The 26,075-nt window shown below is 66.5% G+C and overlaps 3 protein-coding genes across 5 annotated transcripts; 1 reads left to right on the forward strand and 2 right to left on the reverse strand.

The window, feature by feature from the left end:
* Positions 1 to 1,433: 1,433 nt before the first annotated feature.
* MARS1 (methionyl-tRNA synthetase 1) lies at positions 1,434 to 14,227 on the forward strand. Of its 3 annotated transcripts, none has more exons than XM_077192593.1 (21): positions 1,434 to 1,582; positions 1,724 to 1,811; positions 2,232 to 2,310; positions 3,564 to 3,698; positions 4,414 to 4,489; positions 4,585 to 4,739; positions 4,809 to 4,924; positions 5,675 to 5,791; positions 7,250 to 7,453; positions 7,966 to 8,167; positions 9,270 to 9,344; positions 9,427 to 9,597; positions 9,676 to 9,771; positions 9,855 to 9,972; positions 11,187 to 11,400; positions 11,808 to 11,939; positions 12,041 to 12,145; positions 13,182 to 13,365; positions 13,484 to 13,555; positions 13,757 to 13,870; positions 13,963 to 14,227. In XM_077192593.1, the coding sequence occupies exons 1-21, from the start codon at positions 1,480 to 1,482 to the stop codon at positions 14,107 to 14,109; spliced, it is 2,703 nt and encodes a 900-aa protein (XP_077048708.1). In that variant the 5' UTR covers positions 1,434 to 1,479; the 3' UTR covers positions 14,110 to 14,227. The 3 variants fall into 3 exon arrangements, with proteins under 3 accessions (XP_077048708.1, XP_077048709.1, XP_077048707.1); XM_077192594.1 differs by having other exon boundaries at positions 4,812 to 4,924; XM_077192592.1 differs by having other exon boundaries at positions 4,585 to 4,924.
* Positions 14,183 to 15,322, reverse strand: DDIT3 (DNA damage inducible transcript 3). The gene is made up of 4 exons (XM_054649192.2): positions 15,238 to 15,322; positions 15,058 to 15,105; positions 14,808 to 14,959; positions 14,183 to 14,720 (listed from the first exon to the last, which is right to left on the reverse strand). Exons 3-4 carry the CDS (start codon positions 14,934 to 14,936, stop codon positions 14,355 to 14,357), a joined length of 495 nt encoding a protein of 164 aa, XP_054505167.2. The 5' UTR covers positions 14,937 to 14,959; positions 15,058 to 15,105; positions 15,238 to 15,322; the 3' UTR covers positions 14,183 to 14,354.
* A 718-nt stretch (positions 15,323 to 16,040) lies between these two features.
* On the reverse strand, positions 16,041 to 25,674 carry DCTN2 (dynactin subunit 2). Its single transcript, XM_054649122.2, has 14 exons — positions 25,457 to 25,674; positions 23,682 to 23,750; positions 20,111 to 20,207; positions 19,947 to 20,008; positions 18,544 to 18,642; positions 18,241 to 18,401; positions 17,978 to 18,125; positions 17,820 to 17,885; positions 17,633 to 17,671; positions 17,461 to 17,538; positions 17,295 to 17,366; positions 17,110 to 17,212; positions 16,938 to 17,029; positions 16,041 to 16,350 (listed from the first exon to the last, which is right to left on the reverse strand). The coding sequence occupies exons 1-14, from the start codon at positions 25,490 to 25,492 to the stop codon at positions 16,264 to 16,266; spliced, it is 1,209 nt and encodes a 402-aa protein (XP_054505097.2). The 5' UTR covers positions 25,493 to 25,674; the 3' UTR covers positions 16,041 to 16,263.
* Between the last annotated feature and the right edge of the window lie 401 nt (positions 25,675 to 26,075).

Here is a 26,075-nt window from a genome sequence, read left to right on the forward strand (position 1 = left end):
CCATCATTCCCATCCCATGGATCCTATCCCATCATTCCCATCCCATTATCCCATCCCATGGATCTCATCCCATCCCAGTTCCCATCCCATTATCACATGGCTCCCATCCCAGTTCCCATCCCGTCCCATCGATCCCATTGCATTGCATCCCATTATCACATCCCATTATCCCATCCCATTATCTCATCCCAGTTCTGATTCCAGTTCCCATTATCCCATTATCCCATCCCTGTTTCCACCCCATGGATCCCATCCCATTTCCACTCCCATTATCCCACTATCCCGTTATTCCACCTCCCTGTTATCCCACTATCCTGTTATCCCATCCCCATTATTTCCCTATCCTGTGATCCTGTTATTCCGTTATCCCGCTATCCCATGATCCCATCCCCATTATTTCCCTATCCCATTATCCCATCCCCGCTATCCCGATATGCCATTATCCCATTATCCCATCCCCGTTCCCATCATCCCTCTATCCCGTTATCCTGCTATCCCATTATCCCGCTAGCCTGTGTCCTGGTTTAGGGCAAATTTGGAGGAGAATTTCCAAAGGCGCTCCTGCAGAGAGCAAACCCACACAGCCCCTCCCCACAGCCAGGTCGGGAAGGATTCCTCAGAGAGAAGTGGAAAGAACCTGTTTATTTAACAGGCACAGCACCCCCAGCACACAAAATGAGCAATACAGGATGGCACCGCTCTGAAAAAGATGACAAATTCAGAAAGTCTCTCTTGGGGGTGGTCACTCTGTTCTCAGTCCCTCTGGTGCTGGGGCAGCTGCTGCAGGCCACAAGGTGCAGGATCTTGGTGTTCCCAGGTCCCAGCCCGGAGCAGGCTCGAAATGATCAGAAAAAGGAAAGGAGAAACAGTCCAGGAAGAAATTTGGACAGTTTAGCTAAACTAGCTAAAGAGCAAAAGCAAGCAGAAGCGAAGCAAGCAAGAGCGAGAGAGCAAAGCAAAAAGCAAAAGCAGCAAAAGCAAAAGCTGCAGTCTCTGTGTCCCGCCAGGCTGACAAGAAAACCAAAACAAAACTTTCCCTCTTCAGAGCCGGTCTTAAAGGTACAGAACACAATATCCAACATTAACAGAACACATGGATGGGGATACAGCATCATAACGGCACCCTAGGACAGCCTGTTACCCCACTATCCCGCCATCCTGCTATCCCGTTATCCCTTTATCCTGTTATCCCTCTATCCTGCCATCCCACTATCCCATTATCCTGCCATCCCGTTATCCCGTTACCCCGCTATCCCGCTATTCCGTTATCCCGCTATCCCCGTTATCCCATCCCGGCCATGGCGGCCTCACAGTCGCGTCCCTGTTGCCATGGCAACAGCCTCACCCCCCCCCCCTTGCTCTCGCGAGACTTTGGTACGCGCGAGAGGGGCGTGTCCGGGGCGGAGCTCCCCGCTCTGACCCCGCCCCCGGCCATGGCGACTCCTCCCGCCGTGCGGCGCTGGCCCCGCCCCCTCCGCCATGCGGCTCCGGGTCCCGCCGGGCGCTCCCGCCGCCCTCAAGGTGCTCGCGGCCGCCGCCGCCGCCCCCGCGCCCGTGCGCCCGCACCTGGGCGGCCCCGCAGGTGAGACCGGCACGGACATGCCCCCCCCCGGGCCGCACGGCCGGGCCCACCGCCCCCGGGCCTGACCCCGGCCCTGTCCCCGCGTGGGCCTGAGCCCGAGCCCGAGCCCGAGCCCCAGCCTGTCCCGGTCCCTCCCCACAGAGCGGCCTCAGGCCCCCGGGCCGGAGCTGGAGCTGCAGCTGGAGCTGGACAGCGGCGCCGTCCTGTTCTCTCCCAACGCCATCTGCCAGTGAGTCCGGGGAGCCCCGGCAGCGCCCCCAGCCCTGCCCCAAAACACCCCCAGAACCTGCCCCGAGCCCTGCCCCAAAGCCACCCTAGAACATGCCCTGATTCCCCGAACACTGCCCCAAAGCCTCCCAAACCTCCAGAACCTGCTCTGACACCCCCTTTTCCCCCTATGCCCCCATGCATGCCCCAAAGCCCCCCAAACCTCCCTCAAACCCCCAGAACCTGCCCCGACCCCCCTTATCCCCGGACCCCCCCAGCCCTGCCCCAAAACCACCCCAAATCTCCCCCAGAACCTGCCCCGACCCCCCCTGATCCCCCTACCCCCCCGTGCATGCCCCAGAGCCACCCCGAGCCTCCCCCGAACCCCTCTGGACCTGCCCAGACCCCCTCTTATCCCCAGACCCCCCCTTCCCTCCCCCAGGTATTTTTACCTGTGCCGGGGGGAGGAGCCCACCGACCTCACCACGCAGTGGCTGGAATGGGAGGCCACGGAGCTGCAGGTGAGAGACCCCGGTGTGTCCCTGCTGTGTCCCCGGTGTGTCCCCGGTGTGTCCCTGCTGCGTCCTCGATGTGCCCCCGGTGTGTCCCCGGTGTGCCCCTGCTGTGTCCTCGATGTGTCCCCGGTGTGACCCCAGTGTGTCCCTGCTGTGTCCTCGATGTGCCCCCGGTGTGACCCCAGTGTGTCCCTGCTGTGTCCTCGATGTGCCCCCGGTGTGTCCCCGGTGTGCCCCTGCTGTGTCCTCGATGTGCCCCCGGTGTGCCCCTGCTGTGTCCTCGATGTGCCCCCGGTGTGTCCCCGGTGTGTCCCTGCTGTGTCCTCGATGTGTCCCCGGTGTGACCCCGGTGTGCCCCTGCTGTGTCCTCGATGTGCCCCCGGTGTGCCCCCAGTGCTCGGCTCCCCGTCCCCCTGATGTGACCCCCGAGGTGTCCCCAAGGTTCTGTGCTGCCCTCTCCCCCCAGTGTGACCCCACTGTTCCCCCGGGGCTCCATGCTCCCTGTCCCCCCCGTGTCCCCTGGTGTGACCCCGCTGTGTCCCCGAGGCTCTGTGCTCCCTGTCCTCCCCGATGTGACCCTACTGTCCCCCGCTGTCCCCCGCTGTCATCCCACTCTGTTGCCCTGGTGTGACCCCACTGTGTCCCCTTATGTGACCCTGCTGTGTCCCCGATGTGACCCCACTGTCCCCCTGCAATGTGACCCTGTTATGTTCCCGCTGTGCCCCCTAGTGTGACCCCGTTATGTCCCAGGTGTGACCCCATTATGTCCCCACTGTCCCCTGCTGTGTCCCCACGATGTGACCCCATTATGTCCCCACTGTCCCTGATATGTCCCCCTGGTGTGACCCTGTTATGTCCCCACTGTGTCCCCTGGTGTGACCCCGTGTTATGGGCCAGCAGCTGTCCCTGCTGTGCCCCTCAATGTGACCCCATTATGTCCCGCTGTGTCTCACGATGTGACCCCGTTATGTCCCCGCTGTCCCCGCTGTGTCCCACAATGTGACCCCATTATGTCCCCGCTGTGTCCCACGATGTGACCCCGTTATGTCCCCATAATGTGACCCCGTTATGTCCCCGCTATCCCCGCTGTGCCCCTCAATGTGACCCCATTATGTCCCCTCCGTGTCCCCTGGTGTGACTCCGTTATGTCCCCTCTGTGTCCCTATGATGTGACCCCGTTATGTCCCCACTGTGCCCCACAATGTGACCCCGTTATGTCCCCACGATGTGACCCCATTATGTCCCCTGTGTGTCCCCAGCCGGCGGTGGCCGCTGCCCTGTACCTGCGGCTGGTTCAGGGCCGGGCGGGCCCCGAGGCCCTGGGGCTCCTGCAGCCCCTCCTGGCTCACCTGGAGCAGCACCTGGCCCGGAGCGGCACCTCCCACCTGGCGGGGGTGAGTGAGGGCGTGGGGATGGGCGCGCTGCCACCTGCGGGACAGGGCTGGCCCCAGGTGTGGCCCCAGGTGTGTCCCCAGGTGTGTCCCCAGCCCTGTCCCCAGCCCTGTCCCCAGGTGTGCCTGAGGAGGGGAGGGTGGGACACTGCTGACCCTGGGGTGGAAAACGGCCCCAGTGCCTCCCAGTCCCTCCCAGTGCCACCCTGCAGCTCCCAGTGCTGCCTTCACCTGGCAGCACCTCCCAGTGTCCCCAGTTTGTCCCAGCTGGTCACACTCCCAGTGCCTCCCAGTGTCTCCAGTTCACACTCCCAGTGCCTCCCAGTGCCCCCAGTTCACTCTCCCAGTCCCTCCCAGTGCCCCAGTTCACACTCCCAGTGCCTCCCAGTGCCTCCCAGTGCCCCCAGTTCACTCTCCCAGTGCCTCCCAGTGCATCTCAGTGCCCCAGTTCACTCTCCCAGTCCCTCCCAGTGCCCCCAGTACACACTCCCAGTACTCCCAGTGTCCCAGTTCACTCTCCCAGTTCCTCCCAGTGCCCCCAGTTCACACTCCCAGTCCCTCCCAGTACTCCCAGTTCACACTCCCAGTCCCTCCCAGTACTCCCAGTTCACCCTCCCAGTCCCTCCCAGTACTCCCAGTTCACACTCCCAGTTCACACTCCCAGTTCCTCCCAGTCCCCCCAGTGCCCCCAGTGCCCTCCATGTCCCTGTGTCCCCAGGACGCCGCCTCGGTGGCTGACGTGGTGGTGTGGGGCAGCCTGTTCCCAGTGCTCCAGGACCAGACCAGTCTGCCCAGTAAGAGCGGCCGGGGGGGGCTCTGGGGGCGCGGGGGGGTCCGTGCCGGGCCGGGCTGACCCCCCCATGTCCCCCCCTGTGTCCCCCCTGCCCAGGTGAGCTGCAGGTGCTGCGCTCCTGGTTCGGGGCCGTGTCGGCGTCGGAGCCGTGCCGGGCGGCGGCCGCGCTGCTGCCGGAGGCGCTGCGGGAGCTCCGGGGACACCTGGCCCAGCACCCCCCGCACCTGCCCGGGCCCCCCCGCGAGCCCCAGGTGCGGCCCCGCGCCGGGGGGGAGGGCGGGGCGCAGGTGGGCGCGGCCCCCCTCACCTGGTGCCCGCAGCAGGACGAGGAGAGCCCCGAGCGGGCGCTGACCGACGACGACATCGCGGCCGCCGTGGAGATCTGGGCACGGGGCCCCGCGGCGCTGCCGCCGCCCCGGGAGCCACAGACACCTGTGTGAGTGAGGGGGGACAGGTGTGGGACACCTGACACCCAGGGGGCACTCACCTGTGTGAGTGAGGGGGGACAGGTGTGGGACACCTGGCACCCAGGGGGTGCTCACCTGTGGGAGTGAGGGGGGACAGGTGTGACACCTGGCACCCAGGGGACACTTACCTGTGGGAGTGAGAGGGGACAGGTGTGACACCTGACACCCAGGGGACACCTGTGTGAGTGAGGGGGGACAGGTGTGGGACAGGTGTGACACCTGGCACCCAGGGGACACTCACCTGTGTGAGTGAGGGGGGACAGGTGTGATACCTGACACCCAGGGGACACTCACCTGTGTGAGTGAGGGGGGACAGGTGTGACACCTGGCACCCAGGGGGTGCTCACCTGTGTGAGTGAGGGGGGACAGGTGTGACACAGGTGTGACACCTGACACCCAGGGGACACTCACCTGTGTGAGTGCGGGGGGACAGGTGTGACACCTGGCATCCAGGGGACACTCACCTGTGGGAGTGAGAGGGGACAGGTGTGGGACAGGTGTGACACTTGACAGCCAGGGGGTGCTCACCTGTGGGAGTGAGGGGGGACAAGTGTGGGGCAGGTGTGCCCAGGTGGCACTCACTCACCTGTGTGAGTGTGTGCACAGGGGGCACTCACCTGTCTGAGTGAGGGACTGTGTGCCCAGGTGGCACTCACCTGTGTGAGTGCCCAGGGGTGTGTGGACAGGGGGACGCTGCCCTGACGCCTCCTCCTGGCCAGGTTACCTGTGGCAGGTGAGCGGAACGTGCTGATCACCAGCGCCCTGCCCTACGTCAACAACGTCCCTCACCTGGGCAACATCATCGGCTGCGTGCTCAGCGCCGACACCTTCGCCAGGTGAGCCTGCGGGACCCCGGCTGGGGCTGCACAGGGGGGACAGGTGTGAGCACCTGGGGGCTGTGCTGTGTGAACACCTGCACAGGTGTGAACACCTGGGGGGCTGTGCTGTGTGAACACCTGTCCAGGTGGGACAGGTGTGCATCTTGGGGGCTGTGCTGCCTGCACAGGTGTTACAGGTGTCCTTGCCCAGGTGTTACAGGTGTTACAGGTGTCCATACCCAGGTGTTACAGGTGTCCATGCCCAGGTGTTACAGGTGTCCTTGCCCAGGTGTTACAGGTGTTACAGGTGTCCATGCCCAGGTGTTACAGGTGTTACAGGTGTCCTTGCCCAGGTGTTACAGGTGTCCTTGCAGCTGTCACAGCTGTCCACACACATGCTCATGCTCAGATATTGCAGGTGCCTCTGCAGGTGTGACACATGTGCCCTGCAGGTGTCACAGGTGCTCATGCCCAGGTGTCACAGGTGCCCCCACAGCTGTGACAGCTGCCCACACACAGGTGTGACAGGTACTCAACACCAGGTGTGCCAGGTCCCCCAGAGGTGTGCCAGGCGCTGAGGCCCACGTGTGCCTGGTGCTGAGCTGCAGGTGTGCCAGGTGTGCCCATGCTGAGCCCAGGTGTGCCAGCTGCTGAGCCCCAGGTATGCCAGGTGCTGAGCCCCAGGTGTGCGAGGTGTGCCCAGTCCTGAGGCCAGGTGTGCCTGGTGCTCTGTGTCCCCTGCTGAGTCCCAGCTGTGCCCATGCTGAGCCCAGGTGTGCCTGGCAGTGAGCTCAGGTGTGCCAGCCGTGCCTGTGCTGAGCAGGTGTGCGCAGGTACTGAGCCCAGGTGTGCCCATGCTGAGTGCAGGTGTGCCAGCTGTGCCCGTGCTGAGCCCAGCCGTGCCCGCCATGCCCATGCTGAGCGCAGGTGTACCCAGCACAGAGCGCAGGTGTGCCAGGTGTGCCCGGGCCTGAGCCCAGGTGTGCGCAGTTTCTGAGCGCAGTTGTGCCAGGTGTGTGCAGTTTCTGAGCCCAGGTGTGCCCAGCACTGAGCCCAGGTGTGCCAGGTGTGCCCGGCACTGAGCCCAGGTGTGCCAGGTGTGCCCAGTTTCTGAGCCCAGGTGTGCCCGGCCCTGAGCCCAGGTGTGCCAGGTGTGCCAGGTGTGCCCGGCCCTGAGCCCAGGTGTGGTGCCAGGTGTGCCAGGTGTGTCAGGTGTGCCCGGCCCTGAGCCCAGGTGTGCCCGGCCCTGAGCCCAGGTGTGCCAGGTGTGCCCAGCCCTGAGCCCAGGTGTGCCAGGTGTGCCCGGCCCTGAGCCCAGGTGTGGTGCCAGGTGTGCCAGGTGTGCCCGGCCCTGAGCCCAGGTGTGGTGCCAGGTGTGCCAGGTGTGCCCAGCCCTGAGCCCAGGTGTGCCAGGTGTGCCCGGCCCTGAGCCCAGGTGTGCCAGGTGTGCCCAGCCCTGAGCCCAGGTGTGCGCAGGTACAGCCGGCTGCGGCGCTGGAACACGCTGTTCGTGTGCGGCACGGACGAGTACGGCACGGCCACGGAGACGCGGGCGCTGCAGGAGGGGCTGAGCCCCCGCGAGCTCTGCGACCGCTACCACGCCCTGCACGCCGACATCTACGCCTGGTTCCGCATCTCCTTCGACCACTTCGGCCGCACCACCACGCCCCAGCAGACCAGGTGAGAGCCTAAGGGCCAGGTGGGCACCCAGATCAGGTGAGTCCTAGCGGGCCAGGTGAGTGCCTAGACCAGGTGAGCCCCCCAGACCAGGTGAGCTCCTAAGGGCCAGATGAGCCCCTGTGGGCCAGGTGAGCCCCCAGACCAGGTGAGCCCCCAGACCAGGTCAGCCTCAGCAGACCAGGTGAGAGCCTAAGGGCCAGGTGAGGCCCAGCAGGGCAGATGAGCCCCTGAGGGCCAGGTGAGCTCCTAGACCAGGTGAGCCCCCAAACCAGGTGAGTGCCTAGACCAGGTGAGCCCCAGCAGGCCAGGTGAGCCCCCAGACCAGGTGAGCCCTTACAGGCCAGGTGAGGCCCTAGACCAGGTCAGCCTCAGCAGACCAGGTGAGCTCCTAAGGGCCTGGTGAGCCCCTCTGGGCCAGGTGAGCCCCCAGACCAGGTGACCCATTTTGACCAGGTGAGCCCCACCTGTCCTGGGGGTACCTGTGCCAACGCGCTCTCCCTTCCCTGGGCCAGGATTGCCCAGGACATCTTCCAGCGGCTGCTGGCGCGGGGCTTCCTGCTGCAGGACACGCTGGAGCAGCTCAGGTGCGAGAGCTGCGGGCGCTACCTGGCCGATCGCTTCGTGGAGGGCACCTGCCCCTTCTGCGCCTACGCCGAGGCCCGCGGGGACCAGTGCGACAGGTGCGGGAAGCTCATCAACGCCGTGGAGCTGCAGGTGCGCGGCAGCCCGGGACCCCCGCGCCACCTGTGGGGACCCTGTGACCTTTGGGGACACTGTGACCTTTGGGGATCCCCCACACCACCTGCGGGGACCCCCCCTCACCTTTTGGGACCCCCCAGCTCCACCTTTTGGGACCCCCCAGCTCCACCTGTGGGGATCCTCTGACCTTTGGGGATCCCCCACACCACCTGTGGGGATGCTCTCACCTGTGTGCACCTCCCTAACTCACCCTTGGTCTTCCCCTCTCACTCTGGGTAACACCCCTTGCCCCACTTGCAGGGATCCCCCACGCCACCTGTGGGGACCCTGTGACCTTTGGGGACCCCCACTCCACTTGTGGGGACCCCCCACTTCCCCTCACCTGTGTGGACATCCTTAACTCACCCTGGGCCCTCACCTCCCCCTTTCGCCCCTTGCTCCACCTGTGGGGATCCCCACTCCACCTGTGGGGACCCCCCTCACTCCCCCTGAGCCTTCTCCTCCTGCTCTCGCCCCTTGCCCCACCTGTGAGGACCCCCCATTTCCCCTCACCTGTGTGCACCTCCCTCGATTGCCCTGAGGCCTTCCCTTCCCACTTTACTCCTTGCCCCACCTGTGGGGACCCCCTCACCTTTGGGGACCTCCCTCACTTGCCCTGGGCCCTCCCCTCCCACTTTCGGTAACACCCCTTGCTCCAGGTGGGGACCCCCCAGCTCCACCTGTGGGGACACCACTCCCCTCACCTGTGGGCCCCCACTCCCCTCACCTTTGGGGACCCCCACTCCCCTCACCTGTGGGGACACCACTCCCCTCACCTGTGGGCCCCCACTCCCCTCACCTGTGGGCCCCCACTCCTCTCAACCTGTGGGGACCCCACTCCCCTCACCTGTGGGCCCCCACTCCCCTCACCTGTAGGCCCCCACTCCCCTCACCTGTGGAGACCCCCACTCCCCTCACCTGTGGGCCCCCACTCCCCTCACCTGTGGGGACCCCCACTCCCCTCACCTGTGGCCCCCACTCCCCTCACCTGTGGGGACCCCCACTCCCCTCACCTGTGGGCCCCCACTCCCCTCACCTGTGGGCCCCCCCACACTGGGGCCCCCCCGTTTTCCCCCAGAACCCCCAGTGCAAGCTCTGCCGTGGGACCCCGGTGGTGACGCCCACCCAGCACCTGTTCCTGGACCTGCCCAAGGTGAGCAGCACCCAGGGGTGCAGTGAGGTGGGGCCGGGGCCCTGCAGGGTGCCCAGGTGTCCCACCCGTGTGTCCCCCACAGCTGGAGGGGCAGCTGGAGGCGTGGCTGGAGCGCACCTGGGCCGCAGGTGAGTGGACGGCCAACGCGCGGCACATCACGCGCACCTGGCTGCGCGACGGCCTCAAACCGCGCTGCATCACCCGCGACCTCACCTGGGGCACCCCCGTGCCCCTCGACGGCTTCCGGGACAAGGTGGGTCCCCCCCCCTGTGCCCCTGCTGGGCCCTCCCTGCCGGGCTCACCTGCTCAGGTATTTCCCGCCCTCCCCCAGGTGTTCTACGTGTGGTTCGACGCTCCCATCGGGTACCTGTCCATCACTGCCACCTACACCGAGCACTGGGAGCGCTGGTGGAAGAACCCCCAGCAGGTGGGAGGAGCCAGGTGATGGTGCAGGTGGGGACAGAGCAGGACACCTGGCTGACACCTGCACCTGTCCCCGTTACCTGCCAGGTGGAGCTCTACAACTTCATGGCCAAGGACAACGTCCCCTTCCACAGCGTGGTGTTCCCCTGCTCGCTGCTGGGCGCCGACGACAACTACACCCTGGTGAATCACCTGATCGCCACAGGTACGGCCAGGTGGGGGTGAGGGGTCCCAGGGGTGGGGGAGCCCCAGGTGTGGGGAGACCCAGGTGTGATGGGTCCCCAGGGGAGACCCGGGTGTTGGGGAGCCCCAGGTGTTGGGGAGCCCCAGGTGTGATGGGTCCCCAAGGGAGACCCAGGTGTTGGGGAGAACCAGCTGGGGTGGGTCCTCAGGTGTTGGGGAGTGTGATGGTGTTTGCAGGGGCCCGAGGATGTTTCAGAAGGCTTGGTTTATTATTTTATGATATATATTATATTAAAAAAAATGTATGTTAAAACTTTACTAAAGGAATAGAAGAAAGGATTTCATCAGAAGGCTGGCTAAGAATAGAAAAAGAAAGAATGAATAACAAAGGCTTGTGGCTCAGACAGAGAGCCCGAGCCAGCTGGGCTGTGATTGGCCATTAATTAGAAACAACCACATGAGCCCAATCCCAGATGCACCTGTTGCATTCCACAGCAGCAGATAACCATTGGTTACATTTTGTTCCTGAGGCCTCTCAGCTTCTCAGGAGGAAAAATCCTAAGGAAAGGATTTTTCAGAAAATATCATGGCTACAGAGGAGCCCTAGCTAGCTGGGAGGGGTCCCCAGGTGTGAAGGGTCCCTAGGGGAGACCCAGCTGTTGGGGAGCCCCAGCTAGGAGGGGTCCCCAGGTGTGTGGGGTCCCCAGGTGTGAGGATCCCCAGGTGTGGGGGTCCCCAGGTGTGAGGATCCCCAGGTGTGGGGGGTCCCCAGGTGTTGGGGATCCCCAGCAGGGAGGGGTCCCCAGGTGCAGAGGAGCCCCAGGTGTTGGGGGTCCCCAGGTGTGAGGGATCCCCAGGTGTGGGGGTCCCCAGGTGTTGAGGATCCCCAGGTGTTGAGGATCCCCAGGTGTGAGGGATCCCCAGGTGTGAGGGGTCCCCAGGTGTTGGGGGTTCCCAGGTGTGAAGGATCCCCAGGTGTGGGGGGGTCCCCAGGTGTGAAGGATCCCCAGGTGTGGGGGATCCCCAGGTGTGAAGGATCCCCAGGTGTGAGGGATCCCCAGGTGTGAGGGGTCCCCAGGTGTTGAGGATCCCCAGGTGTGAGGGATCCCCAGGTGTGAGGGGTCCCCAGGTGTGAAGGATCCCCAGGTATGGGGGCTCCCCGCTCCCCCTGCCATGCCTGGGGCCATCTCCTGCCTGGGAGGGCCCAGCCCCCAGGTGGGTGCTCACCTGTCCCAGAGTACCTGAACTACGAGGACGGGAAGTTCTCCAAGAGCCGGGGCGTGGGCGTGTTCGGGGACATGGCCAAGGACACCGGGATCCCGGCCGACGTCTGGCGCTTCTACCTGCTCTACCTGCGGCCTGAGGGCCAGGACAGCGCCTTCTCCTGGGCCGACCTCATGCTCAAGAACAACTCCGAGCTGCTCAACAACCTGGGCAACTTCATCAACAGGTGAGGGACGCTGCTGGGGAGAGGGCTGGGCCACAGCTCTGCTCACACCTGTCCCCAGGCTCTGCTCACACCTGTCCCCAAACTGTCCCTGGGCTGTGCTCACACCTCTCCCCAAACTGTCCCCAGACTGTGCTCACACCTGTCCCCAAGCTGTCCCTGGGCTGTGCTCACACCTGTCCCTGGGCTGTGCTCACACCTGTCCCCAACCTCTCCCCAGGCTGTGCCCACTCCTGTCCCCAAGCTCTGCTCACACCTGTCCCTGGCTGTGCTCACACCTGTCCCCATCCCACACCTGTCCCCACCCGTCCCAGGGCTGTGCTCACACCTGTAACCCCTGTCCCCGGGCTATGCTCACCCCTGTCCCTGGCTGTGCTCACACCTGTCCCCACCTGTGCCCCCTGTGCCAGGGCTGGCATGTTCGTGTGCAAGTTCTTCGGGGGCACCGTGCCGGCCATGGCGCTCACGGCCGAGGACCAGCGGCTGCTGGCGCGGGTCACGCTGGAGATGCGCCAGTACCACCAGCTGATGGAGAGAGTCCGGTGGGTCCTGGGGGTCCCAGAGCCCAGGGGGGGTGCAGAGCCTGCCCTGCAGGTGCTCAGCCCCACCTGTGCCCCACCTGTGCCCACCTGTGCCCCCCCAGGCTCCGTGATGCGCTCAGGTGCGTGCTCGGCATCTCCCGCCACGGCAACCAATACATCCAGGTGAACGAGCCCTGGAAACGCATCAAGGGAGACGAGAGGGACAGGTAGGGATGGATGGATGGAGGGAGGGATGGATGATGGATGGATGGATGGATGATGGATGGATGGATGGATGGATGGATGGATGGATGGATGGATGGATGGATGATGGATGGATGGATGGATGATGGATGGATGGATGGATGATGGATGGATGATGGATGGATGGATGGATGATGGATGGATGGAGGGATGATGGATGGATGATGGATGATGGATGGATGGATGATGGATGGATGGATGATGGATGGATGGATGGATGGATGGATGGATGGATGGATGGATGATGGATGGATGATGGATGGATGGATGGATGGATGGATGGATGGATGGATGGATGATGGATGATGGATGGATGATGGATGGATGGATGGATGATGGATGGATGGGTGGATGGATGAATGGATGATGGATGATGGATGGATGGATGATGGATGGATGATGGATGGATGGATGATGGATGGATGGATGATGGATGGATGGATGATGGATGGATGATGAATGGATGATGGATGGATGGGGCACTTGGGGACAGGGAGGGGGCACAGCTGGGCATTGGGGGCACTGGAGGAGGGCACAGCCACGAAGGGCAACTGGGGGTACCATGGAGGGGTCCCCACTCCTGGCTCTTGTCAGGGTGGGGCTGGCACTGGTGGGGGGCACAGGGCAGGCATGGAGTGAAGCCAGGAGCTGGGGGGACACGGGAAGGTCCCTGGCCACAGGCACTGACCAGGGAGGGGGGCGAGGGTGGGACACAGGGGGCACAAGGGGCACTGAGGTGTCCCCCCAGGCAGCACACAGACACAGGGCCTTGGGGTCACTGAGCAGGGGGGGTCACAGAGGTGTCACAGAGGTGTCAGTGAGCAGGGAGGGCACAGGACACAGGGGTCACTGTGCAGGGAGGGTCACAGAGGTGTCACTGAGCTGTCCCCACCCCAGGCAGTGCAGTACACGGGGGTCACTGAGCAGGGAGGGCGCAGGACACGGGGGTCACCGATCTGGGAGGGTCACAGAGGTGTCACCGAGCTGTCCCCACTGCAGGCAGCGCGCAGGGACGGTGACGGGCGTGGCTGTGAACCTGGCGGCCGCTCTGGCCGCGCTGCTCCAGCCCTTCGTGCCCGGGGTCAGCGCCGCCATCCAGGGCCAGCTCCGCATCCCCCCCGAGCGCTGCGGCCTCGGGCCCGGCCTCACCTGCACCCTGCCCGCCGGGCACCGCGTTGGCACGGTACGGCACGGCCCGGGAGGGCAGCCCGGACCCCGGGGAGGGCAGGGCAGGCCCTGCCTGGGGGGGATCCCCAGGTGCTGCCCCCCAGGTGTGACCCCTCTGTCCCTGCTGGCACCAGGTGAGCCCCCTGTTCCAGAAGCTGGAGCCTGAGCAGGTGGAAGCCCTGCGGCAGCGCTTCGGGGGCGGGCAGGTGAGTGGGGGCTCAGGTGCCCCCCCCCAAAGCTCCCCCATTTCGGGCACCTGCAGCCCCACCCCCCACCCCTCCCCTCCCCATTCCCAGTCCAAAGGTGTTGCTGTAGAGCCCCAGGTAACTCCTGGTGCTGCCCCAGGTGAGCTGCACCTGCCTGGAATAGCAGTGACAGGAGCTTCCCCCCATCTCTTCCTCTTCCAGGCCAAAGAGCCTCCCCCGGCCTCAGCCCCCCCTCCAGCCCCAGCCCCCAACACCTCTGTGGCTCCAGGTGACCCCAAACTGATCCAGGAGCTGACGGAGCAGGTGACCAAGCAGGTGAGGGGGCACAGGGCATGGGGCACACACTGCCATGCCTTTAACCCCCAAATCCTCATCACACCTTCCAATCCTTCCTCCCACCTGTCCAGGGCAACCTGGTGAGGCAGCTGAAGGCTGCCCAGGTGGAGAAGGCCCAGGTGAACGCCCAGGTGGCCAAACTGCTGGAGCTGAAGCAGCAGCTGGCGCTGGCCGAAGGCCGCAGCCCCGAGGTGCCCAAGGGCAAGCGGAAGAAGTAGCCCCAGTACCCAGACCGGGACATCCCGAGGAGCGGCCCCAGCACCTCCAGTAACCAAACTGGGCCGTGCTGGGTGTGGTTGGATGTGTGTAATAAACGACGAGAGCTGTACAACGGCGTGGAGCAGCTGCATCCACTTGTCTGTCCGTAATGTCCATCTGTCCATGGGGCTGCCCCCGCAGTCCGTGGGGCAGCAGAGTCCTTGTCCCGCTGTCGCTGTGCCCGGTGCGTGTCCCGGGGCAGCCGCTACACCTGGCGCAGGTTGACGATGCGGTCGATGAGCGCGGCCCGGGTGCGCTGCACCTCCGCGCTCAGCCGCTGGATCTCGGCGCGGAGCCGCTCGTTGTGCGCCGTCAGCTCCCGCACCCGCCGCTCCCCGTCCCGCTGCCGGGGGGCCCCGGCGCCGCCGCGCCGCTTCCTCCGCGCCCCCCGCGCTTTCTCCTCCTCCTCTTCCTCCTCCGCCTCCTCGGCGGGGCCCGGCCGGGCCGGGGCGCTCCCGCCGGGGGCCGCGGCCGGGGCTTCCTCCGGAGCCGCTCCCTCCGGCCCCAGCAGCTGCAGCAGCTCCTCGGCCAGAGCCAGGTCCAGCCCGCAGCCGCCCGGGCCCGGCTCCTCCTGCGGACAGAGCGGAACCGGGGCCGGTGATGGATGCAGGGGGAACCGCGCCCGCCGCCCCGGGGGCGCTGCCGGCCCCGCGCTCACCTGCTCGGGCCCCCAGGCGGGGGCGGCCCCGGGGGGCTCCGCTGCCAGCACCTCCTGCAGGTCCTGGTACCACCCGTCCAGCTCCCAGCCGGGGGGGCCGCCCGGCCCCCACAACCCCTCGGCCGCCATCGTCACCTCGGGCCCGGCGCGGGCTGCGGGGGGGACGGGAAGGGAGTGAGGGGTGACCCGGGCGGGACCCCCGATGCCCCGGACACAAAGGGGGTTGTGCGTGGCGGGGGTGGCCCCTTACCTGCTCTCAGGTGTGGTGGTCGGCGAGGACGCACTTTCTCCTCGATGCCTGGGGAAGGAGGAGGGGGTGCTCTTAGGAACGGTGACCCCCGAGCGGGGGCTCGCCGGGGCTCGGGGCCCCCGTCCCGTCCCGGGACCGAGCGGAAACCCTCGGCCAGCGCCCCCCGCGCCCTCCCCGCACCTTCCTGGGTGGTCCCGGCTCCCCCCGGCCCCGCTCCGCTCGCTGCCCCCGGTTCATCCTCGTCCGCATCGTCCCGCGCTGCGCCCCGCCCCCCGCGCCGCGCCGCTTTAAGGGCACCATGACGCAACGCTCGCGCCGGAGACAGCCAATGGGCGCGCGGGAGCCGTGACTGGCAGGAGAGCACCAACCAATGGGAGTGCGGCGGGGGCGGGACGAGCGGCACAGCCCAGCGCGAGGGAGGGGCGCGCGGGGAGTCACGCGGGGATGATGCAATGGCGGGAAATGGGCCACGCCCCCCGGCGGGCACGGGGCGAGGGGCGGGGCTTGTCGGGAATGGGCGGGGGTTATGGGAGTGGGCGGGGCCTCGGTGCCACCGGGTCTCGTTCCCCCCCGCCGGGATTAACGGGAGGGGGAAAGGGAGGGGGGGTCTCAGGCCCCCCACCCCCTCCCCTTCACTGCGCGTGGGGGGCACCGGGCGAGGGGACACTGGGGGTTCCGGAGCTGGGAGGGGCTGGGGGCACCCGTGGGGGCAGAACTGGCGCCATTGGGGGGCTCCGGCTGTGGGTGGGGGCTGCAGGACCCGTGCAAGGGCTGGGGACACACCCGGGACCCCTCTCCTGTCTATGGGGTCCAGCCATCCCCAGCCCCTCATCCCTGTGGGGTCCCACAGGTTTCCCCCCGTGGCATCCCCCCAGTCCCAGCACTGCCCACCCCCCCCGTGTCCCCCCAATCCCAGCACTGCCCACCCCCTGTTTGGGGGGCCCTGCTCCTGCCCCCCACCACAGACACCGACACACACACACTGGGAGCTGAGCTGTTTATTGGGGTACAGGGGGACCCCACGGTGGGGAGGGAGCAGGGGGGCAGGGAGGACCCCCAGGGGACTGAGGGGGCAGAGGATGGGGGGGCTGAGCCAGGGTATTTACAAGCAGCAGCTGGGACCTGCGGGGGGGGCACAGGGCCCAGGGGTCCTGGGGGGCACGGGGGGGTCCTCAGAGGAGCCCCGGGGGGGGTCCTGGGGTCTGGTCACTTCTGCAGCCGCTTGATGCGGGCATCGATGTCGGCAAAGTTGTCCTCGACGATGGCCAGGTTGTCCTTCATGGTCTTCTGCACCTGGGGGGGGAATGGGGGCGTGGGGGTGAGTGGGGATGGGGTGGGGATGATGGGGGGCACGTGGGGATGGATGATGGGGCAGGGGGGGATGGGGTGATGGGGCAAGGGGGGCAGGTAGAGATGGGGTGATGGGGGTCACTGGAAATGGGGTGATGGGGGTCACTGGGGATGGGGTGATGGGAGCAGTGGGGATGGGGTGATAGGGTCAGTGGGGTGGGGATGATGGGGGCCACGTGGGGATGGGGTGATGGGGCAGGGTGGATGGCGGCAGTGGGGATGGGGTGATGGGGGCAGTGGGGATGGGGTCACTGGGGATGGGGTGATGGGGGCAGTGGGGATGGGGTGATGGGGTCACTGGAAATGGGGTGCTGGGGGCAGTGGGGATGGGGTCACTGGAAATGGGGTGCTGGGGACAGTGGGATGGGGTGATGGGGGCAGTGGGATGGGGTGATGGGGTCAGTGGGGATGGGGTCACTGGGGATAGGGTGATGGGGTCACTGGGGATGGGGTGCTGGGGGCAGTGGGGATGGGGTGATGGGGTCACTGGGGATGGGGTGCTGGGGGCAGTGGGGGGCCAGGGGTCCCACCTCAGCCAGCAGCACCGCGTTGTCCTTGAGAGCCCCCGCGATCTCCTGCTGTGTCGTGTCCAGGTGCACCAGCACCTGCCCGAACTGGGTGGCTGGAGATGGACACACCTGAGTGCTGGGGAGGACAGGCAGTGACCCCCACCCAGTGTCCCCCAGCCCCCCCAGCCCTCACCTTGCTCGTGCAGGTCCCTCAGGGTCACCAGGCGCTGCACCACGTCGGGCAGGGCGCTGGCCACGGCGTCCCAGCTCTGCAGGGTCTCGTACAGCTGGTGGATCTGGGGGGCAGCAGGGGGGCTCAGCACAGCCTGGGGGGGCTTTTCTGGATCCCCCCCAGCCTCTGGGCCCCCCAGCCCATACCTTGCTCTGGGTGTCAGCGTCCTGCACCGTGGCCTTGTGCTTGGCGATCTCGTTCACCTTGCCCAGGACGCTCTGGGGTGGGGGAGACAGAAACCCCAAATCCAGCAGTGGGCCCCAAACCCAGCAACGTCTCCCAATTCCAGCAGTGCCCCCCAGCTCCCCTCACCTGCAGCCGAGCCTCCACCTGGTCCAGCACAGCCACATCCAGAACATTCACCTTGGCCTGCAGCACCTGCACCGTGTCCTGGGGAGGGGGGGCAGGTGAGGGGGGGAACAGCAGCCCCCCCAAAGCGCTGGGGGGAACAGGGGCTCCCCCAAACCCCCCTTGCCCCACTCACCATGAGGCTGGAGCCCTTCAGCCCCACCAGCAGTGGGTTCTGTGGGGGGAAACGGTGTCAGTGGGGCCAGATGAAGGACGGGGGTAGGAAAGTGGCAGGAGGGAGGAGGCAGGGCAGCCCCCCCTCCCCTGGGCACCCCCTGGGCACTGCCCTGGGCACTCACCTGGGCACCCCCCTGGGCACTCACCTGGCTGTCAGGCTCACACCTCATGGCCGCCTCCAGCTGTGCCAGGCGCTTCTCCAGCTCCGACACCTGCGGGGTTTGGGGTGAGGCGCTGGGGCTGCAGTGCAGGGCCGGGTGCCAGGTGTGGTCCCCCCGCTGTGGGAGCAGCAGCCCCCGCTCACCTTGGCAGACTGGGCAAACTGGTCCTGCTCCGGCCTCCAGTAGAGCTCGAAGGTGACAGCATCGCCGGCAGGGGGCGTGGCCCGCGCGGGGCCCTTGCCCGGGGTGGCTTTGCTGCACTTGGCCACCTCCAGCTGCTGCAGCAGCCGCCTGGGGACAGCAGGGAGGGGACAGGGTGGGCACAGGGACAGGGCAAGGAGGGGACAAGCTGTCCCAGCCCACGGGGACACTGCCGTGCCCCCCCGGGGTTGTGTCCCCCACTCACTTGGCCAGGGCACCCTCAGGATCAGCGAAGTCCACGGCGGCACCGGGGCCCAGAACCTTCTCCAGGTGGGAGCTGAGCAGCTGCTGCTTCAGCACCTCCACCTGCCTGGCCAGGGCCATGGGCGTCAGCTCCTCCTCTGCCCCCGACTCCTTCACTGAGCTCTGGGGGACACACGGGGGCCGTGTCACCCCCAGGACACACCCTGGGACAGGTGGGGGCTCACCTGGGGCAGGTAGGGGCTCACCTGCACACACAGGGGCTGTGTCACCCCTGGGACACACCCTGGGACAGGTGGGAGCTCACCTGGATCTGCTCCACGTCCCGGAGCAGCTCCTGCACCTCGTGCTGCAACCGCTGGAATCGCTGCTGCGGCGTCTCCTTGGCACCAAGACCCTCACCCAGCTGGGGGAGAAATGGGTCGGGGGGCTCAGGGGGGGCCAGGGGGCTCACACAGGGTCAGGGGAGCTCATGGGGTGGTGGAGGGGTCATGGTGGTCCAGGGGTCTCAGAGGGGTCAGGGGTGTCACAGAGTCCAGGGGTCTCAGAGGGCTCAGGGGTCTCAGAGGGCTCAGGGGTCTCACAGAGTTCAGGGGTCTCAGAGGGGTCAGGGGTCTCAGAGGGCTCAGGGGTCTCAGAGGGGCCCCAGAGGTGCTGGCAGCACCTGGCACCAAGCAGAAGGAGCAGGTGAGGCCTGCAGGGACAGGTCAGAGCAGCCTCAAGTGGCACCTAAGGGGAACCTGACGGGGTCAGTGGGGCAGGGCAGGAGCAGCCCAGGAGAGTCCTGAACCCACAGGGAGAGGGGCTGCACTGGAGCTCATCTTCATCCTCACGGAGCTCCTCATCCTCACTCTCAGAGCTCCCCACCTTCATCCTCATGAAGCTCATCTTCACCCGCATGGAACTCCTCATCCTCACCCACATGAAGCTCCTCATCACCACCCCCATGGATCTCCCCATTTTAGCACCCGCAGAGCTCCTCCTCTTCCTCCTCCCCCGGAGCTCTAAAGCTGTGGGGTGGTTCTGGCTGGTGCTGTGCCCCCCATGGAATGTGGGGGTTTCCTGCCCTTTGCCCAAACCCAGCTGCTCCCAGAGCAAACCCGAGCTGGGCCGGTGTGGGGGGTGATGGCCTGGCCTGACAGTGACGAGGCCAGGGGACACAGCTGTCACCCCCTCCCAGCAGGCCAAGAAGGAGCCAGGTGACCCTTTGGCCCTGGGTGACAGGGACTGCAGCCCACCCTGAGGGTCCTGAGGGAGCAGAGGAACTGGGACAGCCCAGGGAATTGGAGTGACAGAACTTCAGAGTCAGCGAGGGGACAGGCAGGGCTGGGGGGGATACAGAGCCCAGCACCAGCACATGGGGGGTACCCAGGAGAGGCCTGGGGGTCCTGGGGACACCCAGCTGAACATGAGCCAGACAGGGTTACCCTGGGACCCCCGTGTCCCCCCCAGATCCACCCTGGGACCCCCAGCTCCACCCAGGACCTGGTGACCAGCGCTGTCCTGAGCACCCTCGGGGGTCTGCGCTGGGGACAGGGGCTCCCAGCACGGCAGACTGGGATGGACTGGGCAGAGACCAGCACGGCACTGGTGGAGCTGGCCCATGGCTGGGGGCTGCAGACGGTGACCCCGGGGGTCCCAGGGGACCTGTGGCACGCAGGGGTGTCCCAGCACTGCCTGGGGAGGAGGGGGTGCCCCCTGCCCACTCACCATCTCATACTCCCCAGCCTCGTAACCCGTCGTCCGCGTGCGGCCAATGCGGTCAGAGAAATCTGGAGGAGGCAGAGCCGGGTGTGAGCCAGCCCAGCTCGGGGGGCTCGGTGCCCCCTGCCCCCCTGGCCCGTGCCCACCCCCCTGGCCCGTGCCCAGCTCACCCACACCCTCGGTGCCCAGGCGCTTGTCCCGGAACTTCTCGTAGGCAGCGTTGGGGTTGATGATCAGGTGCTCCACGCTGGTGCTGCTCAGCTCCTCCTGCACACGGAGCCACGTCAGGGACAGGGACAGGGAAAGGGACAGGGACTCCCAGACTGCCACCACCTCCCCCAGCACGGACAGGGATGGGGAAAAGGGAGCCCCAGGGCTGCCACCACCCCCAGCACATGGCGTGGGCAGGGCTGGGGGTGCTGCTCCTCCCCAGGACACAGGCCCCCAGGGCAGCCCGGTGAGGGCACTGCTGGCAGGGATGTGACATGTCCCCAAGGGTCCAGGGACATTGCACCCCCCGACTGGCCTGGCCCAGGAGAGGTACCCTCAAGAGTGTTGGAGCCCTGGTGCAGTGTGGGGACATCAGACCCTAGGCTGGCCCAGCGTGGTGACACCGGGCCCTGGTGACACCGGGCCCTGGTGACACTGGGCCCTGGTGACACCGGGTCCTGGGGACACTAGGCCCTGGTGACACTAACCCAGTGACACTGGGCCCTGGTGACACTAACCCGGTGACACTAACCCGGTGACACTGGGCCCTGGTGACACTGGGCCCTGGTGACACCGGGCCCTGGTCTGGCCCAGCCCAGCAGGCAGGGCCCCCCAGAGGTGTTGGGACTCTGAGCCCCTGATCTGGCCCAGCTCAGGGGTCCCCAAGGTTCAGCCTATCCCAAACTGTGGAACATTCCAGCAGCCCCTGGCCAGCACCAGGACCCACTGCTGGTCCCTCCAGGGTGACCCCTGTCCCCGTGGGACTATCACTGTCCCCCAGCTGTGTTCTGGCAGGACAACCTCCTCCCCAGGGTGACCCCCTGGGGCTGTCACTGCCCTCTGGCTGCCTTTGGGGCTCATCAGGGGGGCAGTGGGGGGCATAGGCCCCCAGACCCCCAGGCCAGAGGGCCGTGCCCTGTGCCAGGCAGGGTGGGCACAGCCGGTGTGTCCCTCGGCCCCTGCTGCCATCAAGGGTGTCCCCAGCTCAGCAGGGCTCAGGGGGACCCAAAGGACCCCCGTGTGGCCCTGTGCAGCCCCTGGCTCTGGCCCGGGTGGATCAGGGCCCTGGTTTGCTGCGGGCAGTGAGAGCGGCGGGAGCAGCGCTGGCAGCGTTAGGGGGCTGCGGTGGCTGGCAGCGGGTGACAGTGCCTGAGGGACAGTGACAGTGGCTGGGACACGGGCGCTTACCAGCTCCTGGCGTTTCCCAGAGGTGAGAAAGTCAGAGCAAGGTTAGAGAGGGGAGAGAGAGACAAAATCCGCGTTAGAAGGTCCGGCCCGCGCCCGCCGCCCCCCGAGGGCTGGGGACCCCAGCGGGACAGGGAACCCCACGGGATGGGGACCCCCGAGGGCTGGGGACCCCCGAGGGCCAGGGGCAGTGGGACAGACCCCCGAGGGCAGCTGGGGATGGGGCAGCAGGGCTGTGCCCTGGAGGGGAGCAGGAGGTGACAGAGTTTTGGGGATCACCCCAAACTCCCCTCAGCAGCTCCAGCTCCTGCCCGGGGGAAGCGTGAGTGCAGCCAGGTGCTCCCCCCCAGGACCCCAACACTCAGTGGGACCCCGGGGGAGCCTGGGGGGCTCTGCAGGGCCAGGGGCTGCCCCAGCCCAGCAGCTGCCCCTTGATGCTGGCAGCAGTGAGGGGGCTCAGCACGGCCCCCCCACACCCAGGCAGTGCCCCAGGGCAATGAGACCCAGCCCGGGGGTCCTGGGGGGTCCCGGGGGGTCCCAAGGCCAGGTGGGCAGTGCGGGCAGCAGGCAGAGGATGCAGAGGGCAAGGCAGAGCGGGGGGCAGTGCAGGGCACCCCAAAACCCCCATGCACATGCAGCAGTGCCCCCCCATGCACCCCAAAGCAGGGCCGAGCTTACTTGTGCAAACTGAGTCCAGGCCAGGCGGGAGCGGGGGGGAAGCGGGGGGAGCCCTGGTCAGTTTGGGGGGCTCCCCGAGGGGGAGGAAGGACCCCCCAACACCCCAGAGCTGGTGAAGGGCTCCCCGAGGCAGGGGGGGCTTAGGACCCCCCCATCTGTCACCTCCCACCACAGTAGGGGCCACCTCATGCCTTTGGGCTCAAACCCCTGTTTCAGCCCATCTTGCTGCTCTGGCCCTCACAGGGGGGGGTCTCTCTGCCCCCCTCAGGATTTGGGGGTACCTGGTGTGTCCCTGCTCCGTGCCAGGGACCTGTGCCAATCTCCTGGACCCCAAAAACACCCATGGCACTGACAGCAGAGGGTGGGTGCTTGCACCCCCTGCACCCCCAAGGCCCAGCACCCCCTCACTGGCTCGGGGGGCACGGAGTCACCCCTCGAGCTGTGACCCCGGAACCCCCATTGTCCCCCCCAGCACACCTGGGGGTCCTCTCTGCCATGTGGCCTCAGGGACAGAATCCAGTGTCACCCCCCCGGCCCTGGGGGTCCTTTGGGCCCCTCAGTGATGGAGCTCTGGGTCACTCCCTGCTCTGGGGTCCCCTGAGCCCCACAAGGATGGACCCCCCCTGTCACTCCACAGTGACCCCCTGGGACAATGGCCTCAGCCCAGGCTGGGCACCCACAGTACTCAGAGCAGGTTTAGGGGTCCCCCTTGTTCCCCTCAGGGTGGGGTGGGGGCACTGGCAGCCCCGTTCCTCTTGGGGACAAGGACAGCAAGGACAGGGACAGCCAGCCCGTGTGGGAGGGGGCTGTGTGCTGCTCTCCCCTTCCTGCCCCACAGCACAGGCAGGGGATGGGGGGCCACACTGCAGGGGACACTGTCACTGCAGGGGGACACTGGGGCTGTGGGGGACACTGGGACTGTGGGGGACACTGTCACTGCGCAGGGACACTGTCACTGTGGAGGGGACACTGTCACCATGGAGGGACACTGTCACTGCAGGGGGACACTGTCACTGCAGGGGGACACTGTCACTGTGGAGGGGACACTGTCACCATGGGGGGACACTGTCACTGCAGGGGGACACTGTCACTGCGGGGGACACTGTCACTGTGGAGGGGACACTGTCACTGGGGGGGACACTGTCACTGGGGGGGGACATTGGGATTATGGGGGACACTGTCACCATGGGGGGACACTGTCACGGCAGGGGACACTCACTATGGGGAAACACTGTCAATGTGGGGGGACATTGGAACTGTGGGGGCCACGCTGCAGGGGACACTGTCACTGTGGAGGGGACACTGTCACTGAGTGGGGACACTCACTATGGGGTGATGTGTCACTGCAGGGGACACTGACACTGCAGGGGACACTGTCACCATGAGGGACACTGTCACTGTGGGGGGACACTGGGACTGTGGGGGGACACTCAGTATGGGAGAACACTGTCACTGCAGGGGACACTATCACCGTGGGGGGACACTGAGGACTGTGGGGTGATGTGTCACTGTGGGGCACACTGTCCCCGTGGGGTGCTGTGTCACCGTGCAGGGTGTGCTGCTGCTGGGTGCATGGGGGGCCGGTTCCCTGCCCAGTGCCGGTCCTGGGGGTCCCGGGGGGTTCTGGGGGTCCAGTCCAGCTGCTGCTCCCCCCCAGCCGGGCCTTACCGCCTCAAACTCGGCCTGGTCATCCTCGGGCAGGTCACTGGTCTCGTACACGTCGGGCTCGTTCCGGGCCTGTGGCACCAGGGGCTGGGCTGGGACCCCCAGCTCACCCCCACACCTCATCCCCATGGACATCTCTGATGGGCCACATCTCCCTCTGGACACCCCAATGTCCCCACACCCCTTGCTGACTGCCCCCAAACAAACACCCCAATGTCCCCCAGCACCCCGAGTCACTGCCCCTGTCCCCTGACCTCCCCCAGCTCCCTGTCCCAGCTCCCACAGTCACCCCAAACACACGGGGTGCTCCCACCCCACAGGGATCTGGCTTCACCCCACAGACAGACCCACAGACAGACAGACAGGCCCTCCCTGGCACCCCAAGCCCCCTCCCATTCCTACAGACACCCCAAACGTTGCCAAGGCCCACACCCCACTGAGCCCTCAGCTCACCCCCACATCTTCTCAGAGACCCACAACCCCTCAGATTCCCCAAATCCCCGTGGCTCCCCAGACCCTGTTGGTCACTGCAAGCTCAGACCCCCCAAAACTGACTCAATCCCTGCAGCCCCCCAGACCCCCCAGTGCCCTTGGACCACCTCAGGACCCCGATTCCCCCAATCCCCTCAGATCCCCCCCAAACCACTCAAAACCTCTGCCCCCTGCCAGTGCCTGCAGACCCCTGAGTCCCTGCAGATTCCCCAGGATCCCCTCATCACCCTGAGATACCCCACAGCACCCTCAGATCCACAAATCCCTGCAGATTCCCCCCAAATCCCTGCAGATTCCCCTGGATCCCCTCACCACCCTGAGACACCCCACAGCACCCTCAGATCCCCAAATCCCTGCAGATTCCCCCGGATCCCCTCACCACCCTGAGACACCCCACAGCACCCTCAGATCCCCCTGGCCCACTCGGACCCCTCAGACCCTCTCAGAGCTGCCCTTCTCCCACCTCCCCAGTCCCTCCATGTTCCGCTGGTCCCCTCATGTTCCGAGACCCCCTGGCCCCCTCAGACCCCCTCAGGCCCCCCGGCTCTCCCAGACCCCCAGATCCCCGCAGTTCTCTCATTCTCCTCCAGGGTCCTGACTCCCCCGATCCCCTCAGAGCCCTCAGCACCCCCAGGCCCCTGATCCCCTCAGAGCCCCCTTGATCCCCCAGGCCCCCAATCTCCTCAGAACCCTCAGCACCTCTCAGACCCCCTCGATCCTCCCTGATCCCCCCGGCCCTCCCGACCCTCTCAGCACCCCCAGGCCCCTGATCCCCTCACAGCCCCCCTGATTCCCCCGGCCCTCCCGATCTCCTCAGAGCCCTCAGGACCCCTCAGACCCACCCGATTCCCCCGGCCCTCCCGACCCCATCAGACCCCTCAGCACCCCCAGGCCCCTGATCCCCTCAGCATCCCCAGGTCCCTGATTCCCTCAGACCCCTCAGCATCCCCAGGCCCCTGATTCTCTCAGACCCCTCAGCACCCCCAGGCCCCTGATCCCCTCAGACCCCTCAGCACCCCCAGGCCCCCGATCCCTTCAGACCCCTCTGATCCTCTCAGACCCCCCCGATCCCCTCAGAGCCCTCAGCACCCCTCAGACCCCGCTGATCCCCCCGGCCCTCACGATCCCTCAGAGCCCTCTGCTCTCCCAGGCCCCTGATCCCCTCACACCCCCCCGATCCCCTCACAGCCCTCAGCACTCCCAGGCCCCCGATCCCTTCACACCCCCCATAGCCTCCCACACCCCCTCAGAGCCCCGGCTCCTCCCCGGCCCGGCCCCTCACTCACGATGCCGGGCAGGTCGGCGTATTTGGGGTCGGCCATGGCGGGGGCGGTACTGGAGGCCGGTGTTGGGGGGTCGGTAATGTGGGGGGAGTCAGTAATGGGGGTCGGTGTTGGGGGTCGGTGCAGGGGGGGCCGGTGCCGGGGGGTCCCGGAATGGCCGCGCAGGGCCGGGGCGGGGCCGATCTCGCGAGAGCGGCGCGGGGCGGCGCGAGAGAAGAGAGCGCAGGGGCGGGATGGGGGCGGGGCCTGGCAGGGACGGGGCGGGGCAGGGGCGGGGCCTGTTGGGATGGGGCGGGGCCTGGTGGCGAATAGGGCGGGGCCTGGCGGGGCAGGGCCGGGGGCGGGGCCTGAGCGAGCAGACGGGGCGGGGGCGGCACTGGGGGGACAATGGGGGGACAATGGGGGGGACAGGGGACACACTGACACGGGGAGCACAATGAGGGGACACACGGACACGGAGGGGACAATGAGGAGACAGGGGACACACGGACACGGGGGTGCGACAGGGGACACACGGACACGGAGAGGGGGGACAATGGGGGGACAGAGGACACACGGACACGGGGGGGACACGGGGGTACAAGGGGGACACAGCGGGGGTGAACAAGGGGCGGGGAACGGG

This window comes from Agelaius phoeniceus, chromosome 35 (assembly GCF_051311805.1).
Source record: "Agelaius phoeniceus isolate bAgePho1 chromosome 35, bAgePho1.hap1, whole genome shotgun sequence".
Lineage (NCBI taxonomy): Eukaryota > Metazoa > Chordata > Aves > Passeriformes > Icteridae > Agelaius > Agelaius phoeniceus.

Excerpts from the sequence above, each read along its gene's own strand:
- MARS1 (XM_077192592.1), top strand. The coding sequence starts at position 1,480 with ATGCGGCTCCGGGTCCCGCCGGGCGCTCCCGCCGCCCTCAAGGTGCTC. Across the intron at positions 11,940-12,040 it reads CAGCTGATGGAGAGAGTCCG|GCTCCGTGATGCGCTCAGGT; the intron begins GTGGGTCCTGGG and ends GTGCCCCCCCAG. Across the intron at positions 12,146-13,181 it reads AAGGGAGACGAGAGGGACAG|GCAGCGCGCAGGGACGGTGA; the intron begins GTAGGGATGGAT and ends TCCCCACTGCAG.
- DDIT3 (XM_054649192.2), bottom strand. The coding sequence starts at position 14,936 with ATGGCGGCCGAGGGGTTGTGGGGGCCGGGCGGCCCCCCCGGCTGGGAG. Across the intron at positions 14,721-14,807 it reads CCGCCTGGGGGCCCGAGCAG|GAGGAGCCGGGCCCGGGCGG; the intron begins GTGAGCGCGGGG and ends CTCTGTCCGCAG.
- DCTN2 (XM_054649122.2), bottom strand. The coding sequence starts at position 25,492 with ATGGCCGACCCCAAATACGCCGACCTGCCCGGCATC. Across the intron at positions 20,009-20,110 it reads CCTGGGCACCGAGGGTGTGG|ATTTCTCTGACCGCATTGGC; the intron begins GTGAGCTGGGCA and ends TGCCTCCTCCAG. Across the intron at positions 17,030-17,109 it reads GAGGGACCTGCACGAGCAAG|CCACCCAGTTCGGGCAGGTG; the intron begins GTGAGGGCTGGG and ends GTCCATCTCCAG.